Here is a 23,935-nt window from a genome sequence, read left to right as displayed (position 1 = left end):
CTGTTGCTCGGATAACGTAACGACTACGTCATCACGTTTATGCATATAACTATTTCCGGTTCGAGCGGCACCCATCTTGTTTCCTCTTGCTAGCTAAATAAAATAAATAATACGCTGAGCCGGACTTCACTTCGAACCCGTTAAACAAAGTGAGTAAGAAACTAAAAGTCGTTTGTGTGGGTAACGTCTACGAGAAAGTAGCATTTGCTGTGTGGAAGTATGAGCAATTACATCGCCTATTTTCATTTGCTGTTCTTGACCAATAGACGATTGTTTTGGAAGATGAACATAGGCGCCATTTCCCTCTCCGCTCTCTGAGGCGCTTATTGGTGGCCCGCTGAAGGGATCACGGGCGGTCAGGAAACTGATGTTCCGTGTCCACCATGTTGGCTCTAGCCGCAATGATTGCCAGACTGCCTGGCCATTTCTACTGGAGCCCGAATGGCGTCAGTTGCAGAACGAAGTTAGCCCTAAAAACCTTGATTGGTGGAATCTAGTCCGAGGTTTGATTGGTCTGAAGGACAGATCCAAACGTAGTCTTTATTGGTTAGACTGCTTCTTCCTAGCTCGGGAAAGCTTTGCAAAGTTTCACTTGAAGGCAGGACACGTTGTTCAGTGGTGATTAAATGATAAACACTGCGGATTTTCGTTTGTGCTGTTCAACGGTCTCCAGTGGGCATCTCCAACATGCTAACATTTACTCCACTTACGTTAGCACGGTCAACAGTTAACGTTAGCTTGTAGTGCTAATTGTGCTTTGCAGCCGTCATGACACCAATAAGAACTACTGTGTTTTTAAAATTCTAGTTTATATTGGCAACATTACTTTCACATTGAATTAAATGCTGTATTCCGTCGGCTAACGTTAACCATGATATGACATTGGTTTATCCTGCTAGCGGCTTTGTTCTTTCTACCTGGTTTATGCTGTATCGACCTAGTTAAAGTTGCCCTACTGCCAGTGCAAATGCATTTCCTCTTTATATTAAAAGTGTCTTTGTTTCCTTGCGGAGGTCACTCTTGAATCAATTTAATGCACATCATTTTTATTTAATGTACGCAATATCAGTAATAGGCTTAAATGCATCACAGAAATAATATAAATATGTATAAAAAGAACAATCTCTGCTATATCCCTGCTGCAAGGTGATATATCCATTAACGCCAGTAGAGACGAATACTGTGTATAGTTCACAATCTTTCAACCTTGGTTTAAGCTATAAGAGGTATATTACATGTTTTATTTCGTTGTTACCTTTTAATCTAGCAGAGTGTAATTACAATGACTCTCTGACTAACATATACAAACAAGTCATTGAACATTTATTTATGCAGGTGTGTGCATTAGCTTTTTTCACATTTTGTGGGTGAATGCATACATTGGCCCGGCTACCATGAGGGTGCTGTGTGTTTATGAAACCCGTAGTGTGGCTGGTGTATGTTTTATCTCTAAACAGCATCAGTGAGAGCAAACATGTCCCTGATACCAGCACAGGTCACAGGAAGGTCTCATTTGTATGGTGACCTTGCCAGGTGTCGTTACTGAGGCATTTTGGCTAGCCAGAATACATGTAAGGAGAACATTGCTGCAGAGATTAATTTGTGCAGCTCCACTCTAATCATTAACTGGATAGATGTAGTACCTGCTCTAGTCCCCATGTTCCTCACTAAAATAGAAAAGGGAACATTTAGCTTTGTTTCTCTTGAGTCTCTGTCTCTTTCTACCCCTCCCATCCTGTAAAAACTCTCCTCTCTGTCCTTCTTCATCCTTCCGGTTCCCCTCCCCCTCTAAGTTTTTAATTGATTGGGCAGGTTTGCTCTCCTTCACTCACTACAATCGGGATTTGCAGAAATATGCAGCCCTAAACCTTCAGGTCAAACTGCCGTCCTTTGAACAAGTATCAGTTAAAGGCAATTCTGGCTCAAATGTAATCACCACCACAATTTTTGTCCCTTCTTATAACACTTTATTGTCTAAGCTGTACATGTCTTCATCAGTTTGCTTATTATATTTTAATTACTAATTCAGTCAATGGGTTATTAACACAATGTGTGGTGCACATGAGCAGTGTCATGCTATGGTTGCTCTGAAGGGAAGGTTACTGTGTATAAAGTATGCCCATCAAACCATTGGTGAGCCAACAAGAAGGACATTGTATGACATTGCTGACGTGGTTATTTGATGACGCTTTAACCGTGGAAGTTGCTGTGAGCGTAGTTTTTTTGGATCAGGGCAACAATGTCTTTGTTTACACACTTTCACCCATATCTCTTATGTCTTGTTTACCCACAAATAGGACGAGAGTTGAATGCATTTCCCCCCTTTTCCACGGCTGTTAACCAGTCAGAGGATTCTTCTTCATTTTGTACAAAGGCTCTTCAATGAAATTTGCATTTATTCCTTTTAGTTAACATTTGATTGACACCATAAATAAGGGTTCTTTGGATTAATGTTGTTGCGGTATATTGCATAACTATTTGCTCCCATGAAATTGTTAAATAAACCCATCTGATTCATATTCTCATTGAATGTATACTTTTTCCTCTGCTAGCATAACACTAACAGTGTAATCAATCTTGTTATAACAAGTAGGCTGGTTAGAGGCTAGATGTTCGCGGTTTGTCCCTGTGAGTGTGGGCAAGGATGAATGAGAAAGCAAGGGCAAAGTGTGTGTGTGTGTGTGTGTGCGGACGTGCATGTACCTGTGCACACGTATGAGACAGCGAGTCTGCCTATTATGCTTTTGTACTTTAAATCATGTGAATGCAACATGCGGCATCCATTCTGCCACTAGTTTCAGCCAGTGAGAGCCAGCGTGGCTGCCTGCATCACGGTGCCGTCAGCCTGTAGCTGCAGAGAGGAGGCGGGGCAGAGAGAGACATTTAGTTTGACATTGTAAATAAGCAGAGAGCAGTTGTCAGAGAGCAGCCGGTGGAACCTTTCTCATCCGTCAAGCAGCAGGGGAGGCAGAGACCGCCCGAGGACAAACAATGCAGAGGCAAGCCACCACTAGCACACCTTCACACACTCCCTGTAGAGCTTTCCACAACTTTATTTACTCTTTTTCAACAATTCTCTCTACTCTTGCTTCCTCTTTTCCTTCCCTGACCCCTATCCTGCAGCTCAAGGTAACTTAGAGCAGGAAGTTGGTGTCGGTAGAAGGGGGTTGGGCTGAGGAAAGAGGAGGAGCAGGGGATGTGTCACAGCTGACGGGTGTGTGCAGTATCCAATAGCATAAGAGGACCTTGTCTTCTCATTGGTTGTGAGTGTCAGAGCGAGGCGGGAGCAGGGATCCAGGCGGGGTTTGAGTATCATGTAGCCTGCTAGATTGATTACTCTTGAATGTTAAAGGGGAAGGAGGCTAGAGATTTTTGTCTGATAGTCAGGAGTGCCGCTGTACTGTTTGCCTGCCGCTGCGCTGACTTTCTATTCCCTCTCGCTCTCGTCTCTGCGCCGGGCCAGGGGTCAGCTCAAAGACAAACACACGGGTCACTGGTTAGGGAGAGGGAGAGGGGTGAGAGAGTTAAAAAAACAGAGAAAGACAGAAGGTCAGTGAGTTTAGGGGACTTGGTCAGAATAAACAGGAGAGACGGCGTTGTATGTTTAGGCAGGAGGAGTACGTTGGGGGGGCTGCTGAAGGAGACGGGGCAATGTGTAAAGGGAGAGTGGAAGAGAGAAGGGGGAGGGGTAGAAGAAGGGGGGCTTGCTCTTCCCTGGCCGGGCTGAGAGCTTTTTTAGAGCCGTCCAGTGGAGCCGGAGTGCCTTTTTGTCTGTTGATACGATCAGAGGACTTGAGGAAGTGAAGGCGCTTGAGAGAGTTTTTGTGTCAACCTCTGTGCCTCTTCTTCCTGCTGCTGCTGCTGCTGCTGCTGCTGCCGCTGCTCTCAAGGAGATTTGAACAGGGCTATCTGTTTCCCTCTATTCTGCTCCAGCAGGGCACTCCATTCACCATGAAGGGCACAGGGGTAAGTCAGACCGCCTCAAACATGCACAAAGAGAGAAGAACTGTCAAGTTGGTTAGGCTTTGAGTTTCTGAATAAATTGTTTACTTTCTCTCTCCGTCCATCATGCTCTGCAGTGATGAGACAGTGTCTGTCCTTTAAAGCCATCCTCAACCCCCCTCCCTCTCCTGCCCTGTAGTACTCTCCTTGGAAGATTGGACGTGTGTGTGTGTGTGTGTGTGTGTGTGTGTGTGTGTCTCATACATGTCCTTCAGATGTCACATCAGTACATAAATTATGGTTTTTGTCAGAGTGGACTTTACAGGAACAAAAAAAACGTGTTTTCTTTTTAATATAGTAACGATTCAGTCAATCTGCCTTTTGGCTTTCACTAATTTTGACTTTGGACCACCATGCTTACGCACGTCAACACTCACCCACTGTTATCGACTGCATGTAAGTGCATAGCTGCCAGACTCTGCTTGGATGTTTTTCACTTTAATGTCCTGGGGGCCGCAGTGTCTCCCGGTGCTGTTCCAAATCCCGTTTTTTTTTCCCTCCCAGACGTCCTTGTTTACACACAAGCGCCAGACTGTGACGCAGAGCTGAAAGGCAAAGATGGTATCGATGTTGACATTAGATTTTTTTTAGTTTATACTGAGGACTTTGAGAGCATATCTCTCAGTGTTGTTGTTGCTGTTGGTGTCATGGGTCCCCAGGGGTTGAGGTGCAGCTGGTCGCAGTGACCTCAGGACCCCTTAGGCCCCCTCCCCGATAGTGCCAGACGCCCAGATGGGACAGACTGTCAGCCTTTCAGCTTCATGGACAGAGGAGGCTAATAGTTTGATCTGATCTGTTCTGATGGAATCTTTAGAGGTGGCCTCATCTCTCTCTTGCCTCTGACTGCCTTGCTCGTCCCTCTCTTTCCCTAATTGAAAGTTTCCATTGGTGCCTTTGACAAAACAATGTGCCGATGGGGAAAGAGAGAGAGTGCAAGAGATCGAGAGAGGAAAACTAAAAATAACTCTTAAGTTGAAGCCCTTACTGCCAAATCCCAGGGTTGGCTGCTGTCTGCATGAGATTTCAAATATAATTTCTGCCCCATACTGTACCATCGGCTCAGGGGCTCAAGGAAAAAGTAAACCCAAACCACCCAGGCATAGCTAGGCCTTCAGCTTATCACTAAGGTGACCACCACTGCTGTGCATTCACTCTTTTGCCCTTGCCCCGCACCCCCCCCCCCCCCTTTTTTTTACATGTGTACACTGTCACTAAAGACAGCGTGTGCAGGGGGAGTCCAGCGTGTAACACGCAGGTAGCTTTAGCCCTGCCTACTTTGACGGCAGAGACTGGGCCTTGCTTTGGATGAAGGTCACAGGTATGTGAGCTAGGCTCCTGCAGTCTCTCTGTCAGCAATGAGAAGGAAATATGTAGAAGGAGATGAGACGAAGCGGAACCCAAAGGCAGATACAGAACATGGATAACATGTACAGTAAGAGTTGTTTTTTATTAAGATTCCTTGAAAGTACACAGCCCGAACCACTGGGGTCACCTAAGTGCTGCAGTGAAAGTTGAAAAACCTGTCCTTTGCTATCCTCCCCCTCTCCCTCCCCTTCTCTTTTTCATCTATCTCTCTCTCCCTCCCTCTCTGGTTTCTCTCTCTCCTCTGTTGAATGACCTTGGGAGATCAGTGACTAGCACTTCCTGGAGTTGGCTTGAAGCAGAACCAAGGGCAAAGTTTGCAGGGCGGTTTGGTTGGCTGGCTCCATCCAACCATGCACAAAGTGATGTTACACCGCAGGTCACAGCGTGCACGTCCGTCATTATATCCCTGCGTCTGTTGTTTTTTAATCACAACACATTTGCACAAACATCTGTGAAATAGTTGTGCGTGTCCCAGTAGTTAATCTGTAATTCCTGCCTGGGAACTTCTTGTTTTTTTTAGTTTTGCCTGAGTAGATCATTTACCCTGCATGCTGTAACTGTGCCAGTTTGTTTCTGTTCTGTTATATGTGATTGGGTTCATCAAGATTTGTAAATACAAGGCCCCTTTTATATATTGCCTTATATATATATATGTATATTATGTATTTATTCCATCTATTCAGGGAGAGTAAATCATAATAAAACTGACATGTTAAACATTAGGTTAAGATTCTCAGTGGCCCTATTAAATACTAATGTATATGATATAATAATATAACAAATGTTGCGTTGCATTTATTTGTTCTGCTTAGGGGTCCAGTTAAAACATAACAGACTTTGACCTTTAGTGACCTTCCTGCAGAACAGCCCATTCTGCATTATTTACAGTTTCACAAAGTGGAAAATTGACCTTGCTAGATGTGTCAGCAGATTGAAGGTGGCAATAAATACATATTCAGTACAACAATGACTGATGTTCAAATACTCACTTATTGCAGATAATCAGACTTGCCTCACAAAGTAATTTGGCGTATGCTTCTTTATTTCTGTGTGGGTTAGATCATCTCACTGCACATACTTTTCAATAACAAGTGTCAGTTCTGCCCCGGGAACATGTGAGATGAGATGAGCTCTTTTTAAGGCCAATGACAATGTCACTGTGATACACCTCAGGGAAACATTCAAAGCAGAGCCTCAAATAGGCCTTCAGTTTGTCCGACGCTGCACTCAACTACACTCAGCAAATTTTAAATCTCAATGTACACCATCAGGTCATTCAGAGGGTATTTAGATTTCCCCTTAAGGCCACTTTATCATCTTGCTCAACTCTACTGGCTTATTAACAACACTTACTTTATTTGTATTGATGCCCTAGTTTGATGCTGCAAATCGTTTCTTGAGGCAAAAGTGATACTACAGTGATGTTTCTTGCTAGTGTCCTGCCTACACTGCTATCAAGTTTATTTGGACAGGAATTGAAGTCTCATGTAAAGTGTTGTGATGTCAGAGTTGGAGCAAGTGACTGACGCTGCTGTGAGTGGCCACTCGAAGTGACGCTCGAGGAGGGAGGGATGAGACGGAGAGGTGCAGGACTGGGCTGGCAGGACAACATTAGCGCTGATTCAGCTGGAGCAGCATTGACTTTCCCAGAGTAGTCGCAAAGAAGAGGGATCAGGTGAAAGCAAGTAAGACGGAGCCAGGGAGAAATGCACACCCACGAGTGACAGAGAGAGATGGGAAGTACCTGGGAAGAGACAGGAAGAGAGATGTAGAGCCGGCGCCGCTGAAGGAGGAAGAGCAAGTTGCTGTGGTGGACAATGTCGACAAAAGCACAGACATCACATTTGTCCTCAAAGACAAACGCACACAGCAGAGTTGGTAGGAAACCCAACACCGCCATCTCTCTGTCTCAATGACCTGATGAAGGACAACAGAGCCGCAGGGAAGAGGAGAGCAGAGATGCACAGCGCAAAAAGACACAATGTACCCTAATATAGCATAGAGAGGCAGCTTAGAACAACACAGCAGAGATGAGCTTGGTTCAGCGGGTTCATTACAACAGTGTTATCCGCAATAACAAGCTGACATCAATGTTCAAAACTTTGAAGACACTTTATTTAGGGCGACCTAGAACCATGATTATTGAGGAGTGAACTGAACTAACAAGCCTTACAAACATGTAAAGTACAGATTGGCATGAAGGGAGTACTTCAAGCCTTACTGTAGATTAGAGACCTGAAATACAGTAGCAAGGACCACTTATCACTGCAGATAAAAGCACAATCTTGACACTTGTCTGCATCAACCTCCCGACTTTTTACAACTTATATAACGTTGACATTTATTAGCTTTTGGGGAGTTTCAAAATTGATTGCAGCTGATAGCCCCACTGAGAGTGTTTGTTTGATCAGACTAGCCCACAGAAGACCATAGAAGGTGTTGCAGAAGTCAGCAGGAGACATTATGTCAGCGGACCGGGCTCCCACGCAAACTTTCCATTGATGCAAAGCTTTGGAAAATATGGTAATATTACTGAACTGCAGGTAGTGCACACTGAATAATTGCAGGAGCAATGTTTTAACCCCTCTTCTTACTCACATGCTTTTGGGTTTCTTTTTTCCGCTCTTGTGCTTCAGCCTGACTCTAATCACACTTGCTTTCTCATATTCACATTTTGACTACCACTGCCCCCACTCCCCCTGTTGCTGTGCTTATTGCGTGTGTATTTAGATTGAAGGTCACAAGGTCAAAGAGAGGGGGTTGGGTTGTATGTGTGATTTAATTTAATAAAAGCTTTCTCCCCCTCTCTCCCGAAAAGCCAGATGTTTAAGAGAAGTGTGATGGCCTACATGTTTTTACTTTAATCTATTGAATAATTTCCTATTTGAATGTCTTTGTTTCCTCTGGGCCCCTGCATTATCATGGTAATTAGCCTTATGGTTTTCTGCAGTGCCTAATTATTGTTTCTTATCAGGCTGCAAGTGGCAGAGCACCGCACAAGCTGGCAGACGGAACACAGACACACAAGGTTGTCTTGTTCAAACTTATCACAAGATCGAGTGCTGATACGGGACGGGTAGTCAAATGCTGTTTGCAGCTCTTATTTTTGTCCCCATATTTGCATAGTCACGATGCTGCATTGAAACACAGAGGCCTTGAAAAGAACTGGCACATGTCACTTTACGCATCAGGCAGAGGAAGGAAAACTACAATTCCCATCAGTCATTTTTGCCCCATGGAATGCTGGGATTGTTCTAGTGACTGCAGGATTTCAATCAACCTTCAAACGCAACTGGACAGAGAGAGAAGGGGAGACACTGTCAAGGTCAATCACTAGCCTGGCATGCAATGGCTACAAGCCGCCTGATTAATTTATATAAACCCCCCCTCCCTCCCCCCGCTGCCATTCTGTCTCATTGATTCAGGCTACTCTCTGTCCAAAACTGAATGACAGGAGGACAGGATGCAGCAGTGCTTCTCCTGTATTATTCAGTATTTCCCATAACTGCACATGCAACGTTGTGACATTTTTATCTCATGGCAAAAATAATTGCGATTCACCATATTATCCCGATTTAACATTCAGATATGCTTAAATCCCTCCAAATGGCACTGCAATCCCTTTGTCCTACATTCTGGTATGAAACAAGACATCCTAAATGGGACACATCGTTTACAGTGAACACCCTTTAAGTCAATAAATAAAGTCAATTTAATCTTCAATAAAGTAATCACATGCAACCCCTCTCCTCATACATACAAGGAAAACATTATACTTCTCAACTATGATAGCTTTTTCAAATCACTCTAAGAATACTAAGAATAGTTATGATTGTCCTGAAATTGAGATACACTACGAACTTCATCAACTTATTGGGAATGTTTTGTGATAACATTGTACTTCTTCCTTTTACTTCTACCCACAACTGTCAGAGAAACAAAACAAATCAAGGATTCTCATTAAACGATTCCTTTTTTAGTGATTTGTCGGTGTAAAATATTTACAACTGCACTTAAAACACATGAAGAGAGGAGCTGGCTTGGACCCAGAGTCCAAACAATCCCCTACCACGGCGCCGCTGTAACAGGGAGACACTAGATGGAGTGCTTGAAAAGCTGTCTTTTGTTTTGTATTGGTCTGTCAGCTGGACCAGAGCTGCAGCCATTCATGCTTGTTGGCCCAGAGTGAGAAAAGAAGGAGAAGATAAAGAGGAGACCCCCCCTTCTCCTAACACTGTGTTTTTATTTGTTCTGTCATGTCTTTCTCTTCCCCTCTTTACCGTCTCTCTCTTTCTGTCCTGTTTGACCCATATAGCTGGTTTGCACAGCAGTCTGACTGCGGCCCGTTCGTCTCTTACCTCTCCCTGTTAAAGCCTTTGGCACTTTGTCTTAGTGCTGGATTAATACTGAACTGGACAAGGCACTACCCCTCCCTCAGCAACACACACACACACACACACACCCCGTCTCTCTTGAGTAACTCGACACACTCATCTCTTGTTCGGTCCCCCCATGTTTTTTTTCCTTCTCCCTTCTGGCGAATCTTTTCACCGAGGGAGGGAGAAAAGGGAGAGTGAAAGAGTGCGATCCAGACACTCCAAGCTCTGCATGCTCAGACATGCCGGCCGATATTCCTCCAGCAGATTCCTGGCATGCCATAGTAACCGGCTGGATCCTCTTTCCAACCGTCAGACCCCTTGTAGAAGCACTGGCTTTTACAGTATGTCTACATGCTTGTGTGTAACAGTTGGTCTATTTCACATTACAAGTCATGGTTAGTATTTGTGAGCAACATGTGCCTGTGCAGGAGATTGTTTCACTATGAGACACACACTTCTGCGTCTCCTAGGTGTTTGGCTTCAGCATTGTCCTCAGTGTGTGGGGTCACCAGCTGTGTTTGACTCGCACATGACATGCTTTGTTTGCAGAGGAGCTGCAGCTATGTGCGGAAGGTGAACCATTCATAATCAGGGATTGTGCAGCCAGCTGGGTGATGGGTTCTTCGGCATGTCAACATCCTGCTCCAGGACAAGAATAGAAGCCCGTTGGTGCTCTAATTTAGATTTCACTGTATTATAATTATAGGCCATGAGAGGATATGTGATTCTGACACATGGGGAGAGCTCAGGGCAGCACAGGCCTGGACTCACACTGTCATTTGGCGGCTAGTGTCCTTAGCTAACTACCCGGCTTTAGTGTCTAAATCACATTTTGTCTGTTTTTGCGTTTTCTGATAACTAATAAAGCTGAAGCGATTTGTTGACTGACAAAATATATATTTGCCTGCTATTTTGATAATTGATGAACCACTAGAGTAACATTTCATGATATGACATCACGTCATGACACTTCTGACATTTTTCGAACCAAGCGATTAATCGTTGCATTGCTAATTAAAAACCTTAATGATTAACCATTTTGTCTCCACCTTTCTCCTCCCCTGTTATTCTTTGAATCAGCAGATTAGAGGATGTCCGCAGATGCGTTCGGAGCCGGAGGCAGCGATGCCCAGCAAACCCTGCAGTCCTTCTGGCCTCGTGTCATGGAGGAGATCAGGAACCTGACTGTGGTACGCTGTCCACTGAAACAAGCAGTCACACATACACGCTAAATTAACACTAAGATGCGATGGTTTTGTATGCTTCAAACATACTCATGCAAAGACTAAAGCACAACACCCTAGTGCTCTATTCTGTGTCTTCAACTGACCACTGATTAATTTTTTTCCAGAAGGATTTCCGTGTGCAGGAGTTGCCACTGGCCCGGATCAAAAAAATCATGAAGCTGGATGAAGACGTCAAGGTAAAAGGACAGCCTAAATAATTTACAATTTTGAGGAAATAATTGTTATTGAGTATAATTATTTTCATGCCTTAAAAGCCTGACTGATAATGTTCTCTAATTTGGTGTCTGTATTCTATCAGTTACTTGTTTTGTGGCCTGTTGTGCTCAGACCACTCGGTTGGACTTATTTCATAATGGAACAAATATTATCAGCTCGTGTCCATTCAGCGGCGTCTGTTGATAAGAAGTCCATTATTTATATCAATGGATTAACATCAAAGCAGTGTGTATACAGCATCATAATGACAACAATTATTGTGTACTTATTTTGTGAGGCACTTGTATCTATACAAATTAACTTTGATGAAGCTGACATCATTCGTCTGATGTGGCTGAGTTTTTAAAACATGATCCTCTCTCCTGCAAGTTGTGGTTCATGTCAAAGCTCCACTGTGTAAAATAATCTAACAATCTGAATTGTATTGGGATTATTATAATTTAAAGTAATCATTTAAAAGTACATTTCAATACCAATACGGATCTCTTATCGGCTAAGGATGTAGCGCTACAAGCTAAAGGAACCTCCCCATCTAACATTTGTCACTTGCACTGAACTTGACAGTCAAGGCTCAAACTGTGATTATTTGACCCCCATTACACAAGATGATCAGCCACGACTGTCCATAGCCTCTAAACTTTGAGAAAGCTCAGGATCCTGTGTGCGCAAATGTTTCGTGTCAAGATCAGTATCTCGTTGGTTAAGCTGTAGCTTAAAGAGTTAAGGAGGTCAGTAACATATCTGTAGACCGGACCCTTCTGTCCATCGTGACACAGCAGCTTTCACTGCCTGAGCACATGTGAGCAGTGTTATTACAGTCCCATCTTGTACATTTATGTCCCTTTACTTAACCACTTACCGCGTGGCTTTGTCTGAGCGTTCAATGCAACTCGATATGAAAAAGTGGAGTGTGAAGCTAAGTCATTTGCCACTAGAGAGAGGCCTGCAGACTTTTACAACTGTTGTGGACAAACAAAGGGTTAAAAGAATATAAATGATAGAAATGTTTAAGCTTTTTGTGTGTGAATAATGATGAAGTTATGTTGAAGTTAGTAGTTGTGTAGTCGAGTTGACACCTATCAATTTGATATGGTAATTTTATAGGAATGAATGTTTTGCAGCACCTGTGAATGTGATGCAGCTATTTGGCACTCAGGTCCTGAGTGATTCAGAGCTGATATGTGTTTGATGTAAAATACTCTGTGGGTGTATTAAAGCAGGTGTAACTCCACCTCCTCTGTACAGATGATCAGTGCAGAGGCTCCGGTCCTGTTTGCCAAGGCAGCACAGATCTTCATCACAGAGCTCACCCTCAGAGCATGGATCCACACCGAGGACAACAAGAGACGCACACTACAGGTCAGACACGCTAATGGAGATGAATTAACTACTTATCCTTTATGTTCTCCCTTTTTGACACACGGTGCACCTCCATCAGATCAGGCTTCAGTTGAGGAAACCAACTCATCTGGCAATTTCCTCCTCTTTAGTTTCCTACTCTCTTTTTATTGGGATTGTTAAAACCATCTATTGTGATTTTATTATCTCTTGTACATTTCTTCCACCTTTTTCTATTCAACTCGTCAAACACCTTTTACATAATTTGGTTGTCTTGCTTTCTATTCACTGAATGTCTGGGTGCGTATAAAAGGCCCCATACCAGCGCCGCCTTGAGCACCTCTGTTTAGTTCTGCCTCCCTCCATTGGCTTTGGAAGCATAACCAGGCGGGTGCCGGTGACACACTTTCCCTCTGGTGCCATTTTGCCTGCTCTGCTGTCCCAAAGTGAAATAAGATGGGGGCGGGGGGGCGTTAAGAGAGGGAAACCATGAGAGCGTTTCTGGGAACAGTTTGGGAAAATCAGACAAGAGTCTCACCTGGATGTCAAGGGGGGGAAAACTGTGAAGCAGAACATGAAAGCCCTTAAGTCCACTTTATCCATTCACATACCTCTGAGAGATTAGCAGACCATGGATATGTGTGTGTCTGCCAGAGCAGGTAGGGAAAAAAAGACGGTGTATCATAGATGGAGAAGTCTTAAATTGAAGACCTACTTTGGACATGTGTTCACTTTGCTGTTTTCTGTGCTTATCCAAAAGCCTTGTTAGCAATAGACTCTCAGGTTTAAGAACTCTACACTGCATGCATTAAATAGAAACTGAATTTACTGTGCTGTTAAATGTTCTCTACATTTAACAGCACATATGTAGCATTAAGTCCGTGTGAAGGTTGAACGTCATAGATGTGATATTTCCGCGTGTCTAAGTGAGAAAAACTGCATCCTTTTCCCCCCACATGGTTACACACACACACACACACACACACACACACACACACACACACACACACACACACACACACACACACACACACACACACACACACACACACACACACACACACACACAGAGCACGGGTCCTATTGTGAAGAGGGCACGCCAATTAAGGTTACCATAGCAACACTCATCAATAGAACAAGTGTAGATGTGACCTGGTGTTACGAGATATTAATCAAGCTACTATAAATAGCCTCTTGTGCAGGGTGGGCCACAATAGGGGGTCCTGACAGCCAATATCCTGTGGAAAATTCCACAGAGACAGCACACTGCTGTGGATATAGGAAGGGGAGTAGAAACAGAGTGTGTGCTCATGAACGCAGGAAAGTGTCAATCCTGTTGGTCACACATACGCAGGATGCGATTTCTTTTTTGTTTTTACTAGTCCCCTATTCTATAATGGCAAATGGTTAAAAGCAAAGTTGTTGAACAAGTTTAAGAAGAAAAGTCAAAGGCCTCTTCTTCCAAAATATTAAAAATACTGCTCTGAAAAATCAGATAGTATTTCATGGTAAAATTCTTAAAACCAAGACAATGGTGGTGATACAGTTAAGGAAAAGCTTGGTTACACCCAAACATAGCCTCACAATCTGTTTGTTTGTCGTTATTGTTAGTAGAGAGCCTTGGACTTGTTTATTTTATTGACCCTTCTGAGCTGCTTTTTCTTTTTTGAACACATTTTGACTTGAAAATCTGTAACAAGCAAATGTTGTATATTGTTTATTGAAATACTTAGTAGTCGACTTGGTTTTGAATGAATCCTTTTGATCTCAGTTGTCAACGCTAACACTACTAGGAACTTTATTTCCATTCCCCAGCTGCCCCTTGTGAGGCTATTTTGGGGAAGTTGACCTCAGACCCTGAGGCATGTTTAAATATAGGCTGGCAAGTGGCAAAGTCTGACCTCATCACTTGACCCTCTGTGTCTGTTATGTTCACAGAGGAATGACATTGCTATGGCGATAACAAAGTTTGACCAGTTCGACTTCTTGATTGACATTGTGCCCCGGGACGACCTGAAGCCACCTAAAAGACAGGTAGGTAATCAAACGCTCAACAGTTATAGGGCAAACAGCAGATCTCTCCAAAGGTACTGGATTGTAATGTTCTTCCACATCACAGAGGGTCTCGGGTGCTTTCCCATTGTTGGCAACTTGGAGGTGCTGTAAACATCCTTGACTGGAAGCTGGGGTTAGACAGCGTGAGCTTTCAGTCGGATGTTTGCAGCATCTTATTGCCTCTGACAGCCAACACAAACTCCAGTGATGACGCAAATTTCTACAATTAGTAAGAGGGAAGCACAACTTCATCGAGCATGGAAATACGTCCTCATCAGGGAACAATACAATACCGTTTAGTGCCTCCTTACAGAAAAACAAGATACCGATTTTAAGTTTTGCTCAAGCAAGAGATTGGTGTAATGGATCCAAATGTAGGCTAACAGATATGGAGTGAGATATGTAAATCTGTTGTCAAATATACTGTCTCCAGGCATGTAAACATCCTACACTCTCAGCTGTGTTATCATGGAGCTGGGAGAAGGGTGTTTACCCTCCTGGTGATAGAGAAACCTCAATTATGATGCAGAAGGACACAATCGGTTTTACTGATCATTTAATTTGGGATTATTGATTGTCCTCTGGTTGAAGCCCTTATGCCAGAAAGCAAATAACATGCTGAATAAACTGAATACCAACAAGCTCTGGCGTGGAATTTAAGGGCTGACTCAGAAAGAGGATGGGCAGAGTATATCTATCTTACAGTAAAGTCACAAATGTTTGATACTGCTTTGCCTCAAAATGCTGAAGCCACAAGGCCTTCTGTATGGTATGGACCAGCATGGTGTTAGTAATAGATCCTATGTCCAGTTTACATTACCCATCCCCAGCCACATCCCATCAGTTATTTATCAGACCTACCCTCCTCTACCGTTACACCTGCAAAAATAATTCATGTAGATGCAATGGACTGATAGGCCTTCGGTGTGCGTGTGTGTGTGCTCTACAGGAGGAGATGCGTCAGTCTGTAGCTCCTGCAGAGCCGGTGCAGTACTACTTCACTCTGGCGCAGCAGCCTGGAGCCGTGCAGGTTCAGGGAGCTCAGCAGGGCCAGCTGCCCGGCGGACAAACCACCATCCAGCCCGGACAGATCATCATTGCTCAGTCACAGCAAGGACAGGTACTACTGACACCTTGTTAGAAGAGCTTCCAACAGGGTTTACAACAAAGGACACGTATCACATTTTTTAAAGAAGCAACAATGAAATAAAACCACAACTGGATATGAGAATTAAAGCCAATGTCACCTTATGCCACTACAGCTTAGAGACTGACCTGCTCCCACAGTCACATACATTACTAGCTACTGAAGCCTGCACTGAACACAACACACATATTCTATTATTTGAACACTTCAATGATTACCTCTCACACGTAGTTTATTTATCACACTCTACAATCAACCCTGTCATGGAAATCAAGCTGCTGTTCCTCAAGTCAGCACACTTTATTGGTATTAGTCTTAGCTCACATCCAGTAGCTGACCACTCTCCCACCAGCAGGAACCAGTTGATAACCAATCCATTAACCCATGAATCTTTGCAGCTCTAAGTGACTCACACAAAAATGTGTAAATGTATTTCATCCTTTCTTCCAAGAAATGAGCTGAAAGAAACAAAAACAATCAATTGCGGTTTCTTAATGGTCCCTATCACTATTGGCCAGACTGCATTTCCTCCACATCTGGATCACATTTTCTTATTGTATTTTGTCGGGACTAGATGCTGCAGGGTGCCACCATGCAGCAGTTGCAGCAAGTGCAGGTGCAGATACACCCAGGGACACTTTTCAAATGACACTCTCTCATTTTCTCACTGTTATTTCTTCTGCCTCTGCGCGCTCTCTCTTTCCAGCTTGGTCTTTGCATGTCACTCAGCCATGGTCCTGGGCTGCTGTGCTGCTTCATGCTGCTTCAGCAGGCTGCCTTTAGCTGAGCTGTCAGACCCGTTTAGACCTGGCCTGATGCGCTAGCACCATTACTGCTGCAGTCCCTGTTTAGAGCAGGAAGGTCACAGTTTGACACATAGACTCCTTAGTGGGCAAATTACAAGGGATTTCTTTTAAAAGCAAGGCCTTGAGAGATTATGTGAAAGTAAAACATTTTACTCCCTTAAAAGATGGTTTGTTGACGTGCATTTGAGATTAACCCTATGAAGCTTCATCTTAACTGTCATTGCTTATTTTAATTTATTTCCCCCAGTTTTATGTTCATCCTACAGGATATCTGTTTAAGTGTCTACTAGCTCATGCCATGTTTGGTACAATTATAGAGTAAAGTATAAGCAGGACACATTTTAGAATGAAGAGAGTGGATAGGAAAGGATGATGGGCAGAGATCACAATTTATACTGTTTATTTATTAATCTGGGTGCAGAGTTTTAGTGTCGCAAGTTGTCGCTGTCTCTCTCCTCTCAAGTGCTTATGAAACCCCAGTTGACATTACTTAAGCAGCTTAAATGTCACTATGATGTACCTGCTTTTTAAAATCCTGTCAAAACTCCAACAAAATGTCTTCTTTTACCCGTTATTGACATTTCACCTCTGCCTATTTAACATTCATAAACGCATCATTAAATGTCATTTTATCTGCCACTGTTTGCTGCCCTAACCTTTTTTACTTTCTACGCACACACTCCACACCTGCTTACGTTCACATGTTCAGTTATTGCAATCGCTGCTTTCTCACATGTGTGTCTTTCTCTCATTTTCTCATTCAATTCTGTCGGGCCGTCAGATGCTGCAAGGTGCCACCATGCAACAGTTACAGCAAGTGCAGGTGCAGTCACAAGGCACACCCATCACGGTAAACACACATGCACATGTAAATGTATGTGTACAACACACACACACAGAGGCCTCAGCCCTGGAGGTGACTGCTGCCTACACACAGGGTGTTTCTCAATGTCGAGGACGCTTGCTTGGTAGCACATGTCTTCCGAGTCACTTCCTTCAGAAGCTAGGCAAAAATCCTTCCTGGCATTCGGAAAACAAAGAGTGGAACAGGCGAGCAAGTGTGCAGGTGTGCGTCATATGCGAGGCCCCGCCTTACATTTTCTGCCACAGATTTTGTGAAATTGGTCCGTGCACAAAGCATTGTGGGGATTTTAAGTCCGCGCAGCCACGAAATGTTTCGCTACGAAGTACGCCGGCCTCGGTAGAATTCCAAGTATGCTGGACATTGGAACAGTCCTTCGGCGGATTCGATGACGTAGTATGCTTGAAAGAGTGGCTCTGGAGCAGCCTTCCTCGACATTGAGAAACACCCACATTGTCCTGCTCAGGTGACGGAGGCCTGCAGGGGTGACCGCAGAGATCAGGTGGCCTCTGCTAGATGGTGTGACCGCAGAAAACAAACGGCGGTCTGGAAACCTGCCTCATCTTCTGTGCCTTTCTGCTGATCTTTAACAGACATTTACAATTTAAGAACACATTGGTTTACATTTTATTCCAGGGAAGTTAGCGATTTCCTGGTTCTTTGCTTTGTGTCAGTCATAAGCTACATCCTGGTAAAAGTAGTTCAACGACTAATACTGTGTTGCGTCTCTCTTCTTTTCTGTTTCTCTTTCCTTTTACTATATAAGAGTGCACCTGTAGCCATGCAGGTGGGTGAGGGTCAACAGCTACAGATTGTCCAAGCCCAGGGTCAAGCTCAGCAAGGCCAGGGCCAAACCATGCAGGTCATGCAGCAGATCATCACCAACACAGGAGAGATCCAGCAAATTCCGGTAAGAATTAACGTCAAAATGAGAACAGAAAATAAATGAGTAGTGAGAAAATGTGTAAAGAAGTCTGTTTGCTGCATATTTGACATGGCTTTTAGACGTGAACAAACATGGTGTCCTAGTGAATTATCCATCATTCACTTCTTGATGGGAGTTAACAAATCACCAGAGGAAAGTGAATGATTCTCATTGCTGTTGTCCAGAGCAGGAAAATGGCTGTGACCTCTGGGTTTCAATGACCTCTGCTCACAACCAAAATCTGTCTCCCCCTTACGTTGACTGAGTGTAGGTGCAACTAAACACAGGCCAGCTGCAATACATCCGTCTAGCCCAGCCTGTGTCCGGAGGGCAAGTGGTTCAAGGACAGATTCAGACTCTCGCCAATGCCCAGCAGGTAAGCACGAAAGCAACAAAAATAGCATTCAAAAAACAAATTATATTGTAGCCTTGTTTTTTTTATCTTACCTTTTTGTTTCTTTAATTCAACATTTCTTTTCTTTTCAGCTCACACAGGCAGATGTACAAGGACAGCAGCAATTCAATCAGTTCACTGATGGACAGGTAACGAAGGCAAAACATTTAATGAGTTACAGCTGTAACAATGACAGGGGCATTTTCAGCTTAATGTTGAATTTAGCATCTTTTAATTTGAGTCGGTGTCCTTATTTCGGGCTTGTTAGCATTGTTTTCTCATATATTTGAGAAATATATTATATATTATATTATAAATATTTATTTATTTATTTTATTTTCATTCAAATGCTGAGGATGATTACGTGTAACTTAGAAATTGAGAAAATGGACACCACTTCGCCAGATCACATTTAACTAGTGCAGAAAATGCTGTTAATTTAACCTCCAGTTAACCAGGCAAGCCTTATTGAGATTAAAAATGCAAACTTTAAGACTGCACTTGCCAAGAAAACCAGTAATTACGGTATATTACAAACAAATTACATCAAACAGAAAACCCAACTTATCTAAACTATATGAATGGAACAGAATACCAAATTCAGCTGAAATATTTATTTGGAGAAAAAAACTACAACGCAACCAGTAACAACTTTGTCCTATACCATGTAGTCACACAGCCTCTCCCCCTTCTCTCTGTTCTACAGCAGTTGTATCAGATCCAGCAGGTGACGATGCCGGCAGGACAGGAGCTGAGCCAGCCGATGTTCATCCAGTCCACCAACCAGACGGTCGACGCTCAGGTCACACAGGTCAGCACAGACTGAGCCCCACCAGGAACCTTTTCTCCACACACACAACATGCATACCAGACCATGTGATGCCACCAGATGACACCAACTTGGACAAAGGACACTTTAAAATGTCAAGCTCTGCTCTTGTAGAAGAGGGACATGAAACTTTCTTTGCTTTTGTAAGACATTTAGGATTAAAACACACAAAAGGGATGGCTAGACACAGGTGTACATTCACCTACATCTGCAGATAAAATAAGCATCCACTGCCACAGAAAAAGTCTCTACTGGGATCTATCACCTATTCTTCCTCTTATCTCATGTCCAAACCTCAAAGACAACCTGCTCCAGGCATCACTGTGGGATTCTTCTTTCCTTCTGGGAAACCACGAGTAATACTTTCTTGTTTTCCATGTAGTTGACGGATACATTGACGCCATTTACCTCAGATATCACTTTCTACAACAGTCAATCCAAGAGATCTTGAGAAGAAGTTATAAGGTTCAATGATACATTTAGTTTCTCTTTTGTGTTGGTCTCCTCATTGACGATGAAGCAAGACTTTATGTTTTAAGGGCTTCGATCCGTAGGTCAATTTAGTATTTGTGCTTTTATTTCAAGAAGCCAAACAACAGTCATCATTACTCCTCTGTGTTGCTCCTTACTTCCCTGTTGACTTTAGAGCGGGAATCTCTTCTCTGCCTCTACGCAGTTTCACACAACCTTCTCTGCCCGGCTGGTTGTAAAGTCTTTTGCCCTCGTTTAAGTCTCATGTACAAACACATGACTCCGCCTGGAGCCAAAAACCTTTTTTTCTTTACAATTATTTTTCTTTTGGTTTTGAGATGATGTTTTGTCGCATATCTTCCCCCTATTATTTTTTGTACAGTAATAATTATTATGAGTGTTCTTATAATTGTTGTTTTCGCATGTAATTCAAACTGCCAGCATGACATGCAATAGATGGGTACAATATTTTTTTTTGATGTTCCTTTTTGTAAGCAAAATTTGTTTGTGAGAAAAAAAAATAAAAAACATAACTTGTCTAAGAGTAATGAGTTGGTGTCATCGTATACTAACCCGTGTTTTCATTGTTTTATTTTAGGTGGTTTAAGCACCTTACTAGTGAGTGGACTGTAGACAGGGAGACAGGAGAGAAATGCAACAGCACAGCCAGAGATAAACTGGAACCAACCCAGTCAGCATCCTACTGTATGTTCAACAGGTAGACGCAACCCACCACCAGAACAAGAAATATCATTGAATTACTGCTTTTATAGTTGCATTAATCTTATGGGTGATAAATTAGTATTAAATGATCAACACTCATAGTTATCGGCACAATATTGGTAGTTTAAAACATGTTGGTTTGAGGCTTGTGTAGTTTTCACAAATGGCCATAGGAGGGCAGCACTGATCTAACAACTGTAAATGCCACTGAAATCCTGTCTCGGGGCACCTGATATATTGCTGAATTCAGGGTTAACATTTGTCACCAGGAGCATTGTTTAACAAGCATAGATACTGGCAAAAATGTGCAATCAATAAGTGCCCATGTTGCACCCAAACCAGACTAAATAAATGCCACTAATCGTGTTTCTGCTGCCTTCCTCGAGCACAAAGGACAAGCGGTTAACAATAGAGTCACGAGTTATTGTGCTGGAGACTGCTCGGCTCCTGTGAGATCAGACTGCATTCCTTATCTGACCTAAATCTTAAGAGGTACTTATGGTGGAACAGAAAGTTAGGTAGGCAGACAGATGCAGGGGTCTCATATTGTCACACTTACACCAAGTAAAAGGTCTCGAAAAGTTGCACGTATCACTTAGCGGTGTTTTATCCAACTCACATTGACCGCTATCTACACAACTGTCTGGTTAAGCCCACGGTGGTCAGAGCCACAAGTTGACATTACACAATCTGGAGGCACCTTTCCTAATCGACTTAATCACTGTACAATAACAGAATTAATGAGTGCAGACTCATGCTCGGCTCTTTCTAATAAGTGAAGCAGCGGATTGTGAGAATGTCTGAGCCTAAGTCAAGCATGAAAAGGATTGTCTGCTGGTATTTTTCTTGGCCGGATCAAGGCAATCTCGGCCAGATGAGTTTGGTCTCACCAAGTTAGAGACTAACCCTTAATAAGAGTGGACGTCCACTCTGTGTTTGATCCTCTCTTCTCTCTCGCTGAGGTGTCTGCAGAGTTTCTTTCAATCACCATCAAAGTAAAACGTAAGCTTTTCCCAGGTCCTGGCATTTCAGGGTTGTGTAAGCACAAGGTGTTGATTCAATAATCTACAAAGTGAAATTCTATCATCGCTTATCTCTCTTAACAAGGGATGGCAACAGAGCTGTGAAATAGTTTCACAACAAGTGTATCCATGGTACAGTGCCAACAATTATGAGGAAATAATCATGGCCTTATATCACATGTATAGGGTATTAAAGAGTTTGATTCAACAACAAAAAATAGTAAATGTATGTCTGTGTATCTACTCAGTCAATTTCGTGATAACAGGCTCAAAATGAAACAAAACAAACTATATTCTTTGCACGATTATTAACACTACAGCTGCTGGCATGGAGCCTTTAATGTGAGTCCAACTTTTCAATGATGGCAAAAGAGAACAATACTGTCGTGTATACTTAACTATAGATCACAAATGTGGTAGGTATTCTCAGAAAACATGGGGAAAACTGGATAAACAGGATTGCAATCAAGGCACTTCAATATATAAAAGAACACAGAGGAAGGGAATACCCTTAACAAACACTTTCTAGCACTATAGGTCTTTGTCATTGCCCACTTAATACACACGAATGGCGTGACAACAACAATACCCAAATTATTTCCCGGTTAATTCAGGACGAAATAGAAGCATTGTGTTTATAAGGTGACCCAAAATGAATCCTTCAGGGAGACTTCGACTGCACTCTTTTATAATCTCTCTTCTTCAGATTCATATCAGGCACTTTTAGTTTACTTTTAGTAAACAAATAAAGCTGAACTTAATAAACGGTTCACATCAGTAACCTCAAGAATACTGAATCATGTCAAAAAGACTGAATACTTCCGTGGACCAGGGAAGAAGAGAAGAGGTGAAAGAACTTGAAAAACACAAAAGGTAATGTGAGGAAGAAATCTTTTATCTTTTGTTTAGTTTTGACTGTTTAAGCAGAGTGCTACTTGGTTACTTTGACCAATAGTTAGTCGCTTTTTAAATACATAGTCAATGAGAATTATTCCCATTATGGGCGTTTCAGGTGTTAGAAAAATAAGACTATTCAGGTGTTAGAAAAATAACCAACAATATCATTTGGACAAATACCGTTTTATCTAAGTGCTTGTGTCGGCATCAAGACAAACGGCATACATTCATATTAAATCTTAATCTAGTTAGCCCTTTTTGTGAGCCTTTGAATTGTAAGTATTGGTTAGTGTTATATATATATATATGTGACAGAAGTGCTCAGTGGATAAATGCTAATCACTCATTCATATGTTAGACGTTATAATGTGGCTTAGATGCTACACTATGTTTTGGTTGGGGCTCACCAGCAGCAGCTTTATTATAAATATTATTTAACAGAAAATGGTCACATGTAATCCTCTTGTCTCTTCAGATACACTTTTTAAAATTTGAATCCCACCACTGGAAATCCTGGACCACCTGCAGCACCTTCGATGCAGAATCAAGCGCTCCTCCACCCTACATCGCTGACAAGAACAGTAACGCAGCATCAGGCTTTCCTGTCTCCTATCATGTCACTTGTTTTGTTAATATTGTTTTTATAATAAAACGATATCAAAGACATAACAGTATGCTGTTTCTGTGTGAGTGTCTTAACACAATGAAGGATGGGGGAATTGGCTAAAATGCAATAGGTACCAGCTGAACATTTACAGAGGGCACCATGTTGGTCAGGGCCAGCTCTACATGAGAGAATTACATCGAAGTGGCAATTGCTGATAGAACACAATAAACAGAAACACAGGCAACCAAATAAAAAGCAATTAAATCTATCGCAAGCAACAGAAATTCAGGTCAAACATCTAAAATACCTACACACTTTAGAGGTTCACAATCAACCACCTGCATACTTTTTATCTCACCTAACCTCTATATGTTTAGAAATTAGCCTGGATATAGCACCTTTCAATACTGCTACTTGTGTGTGTCTTCACAATCTTTTTATAGCTCTTTTTGTATTGGTGAGAGTTGTTTTTGCCTGAAGGAAATGAGGTAGTGTCTTCACTACAGTCTCCTCCACCCCTCTTAATGCTTTTTAGTAGCATGTGCACAGTCTTAGTCACTGCTGTACACGTACTTACAGTGGTTGTCAGATACAAAGGACCTGACTGGTTATGAATGGGCTTCTGGGTGAACTAATTTACTGACCCAGTC

General features: G+C 42.7%; 1 protein-coding gene across 15 annotated transcripts; it reads left to right on the top strand.

The window, feature by feature from the left end:
* Window positions 1–58: 58 nt before the first annotated feature.
* nfyc (nuclear transcription factor Y, gamma) lies at window positions 59–20,580 on the top strand. Of its 15 annotated transcripts, none has more exons than XM_071204841.1 (13): window positions 2,901–2,999; window positions 3,124–3,966; window positions 10,830–10,936; window positions 11,098–11,169; window positions 12,455–12,568; window positions 14,486–14,581; window positions 15,552–15,722; window positions 16,324–16,365; window positions 17,337–17,405; window positions 18,184–18,327; window positions 18,614–18,718; window positions 18,829–18,885; window positions 19,443–20,580. In XM_071204841.1, exons 3-13 carry the CDS (start codon window positions 10,838–10,840, stop codon window positions 19,560–19,562), a joined length of 1,089 nt encoding a protein of 362 aa, XP_071060942.1. In that variant the 5' UTR covers window positions 2,901–2,999; window positions 3,124–3,966; window positions 10,830–10,837; the 3' UTR covers window positions 19,563–20,580. The 15 variants fall into 15 exon arrangements, with proteins under 15 accessions (XP_033949948.1, XP_033949949.1, XP_033949939.1 ...); XM_071204842.1 differs by having other exon boundaries at window positions 10,827–10,936; XM_034094051.2 differs by lacking the exon at window positions 3,124–3,966 and adding an exon at window positions 10,296–10,411 and having other exon boundaries at window positions 2,915–2,999; window positions 10,827–10,936.
* The last annotated feature ends 3,355 nt before the right edge of the window (window positions 20,581–23,935 follow it).

This window comes from Pseudochaenichthys georgianus, chromosome 11, assembly GCF_902827115.2.
Source record: "Pseudochaenichthys georgianus chromosome 11, fPseGeo1.2, whole genome shotgun sequence".
Classification (NCBI taxonomy): Eukaryota; Metazoa; Chordata; class Actinopteri; order Perciformes; family Channichthyidae; genus Pseudochaenichthys; species Pseudochaenichthys georgianus.
Note: the sequence above shows the minus strand (reverse complement) of the source record. Positions and strands in the feature narration are given on the sequence as shown.

Coding starts and splice junctions, on each gene's coding strand:
- nfyc (XM_034094048.2), top strand. CDS start 10,838: ATGTCCGCAGATGCGTTCGGAGCCGGAGGCAGCGATGCCCAGCAAACC. Junction 18,328..18,613: donor GAGAGATCCAGCAAATTCCG/GTAAGAATTAAC, acceptor GACTGAGTGTAG/GTGCAACTAAACACAGGCCA. Junction 18,886..19,442: donor ATCAGTTCACTGATGGACAG/GTAACGAAGGCA, acceptor TCTGTTCTACAG/CAGTTGTATCAGATCCAGCA.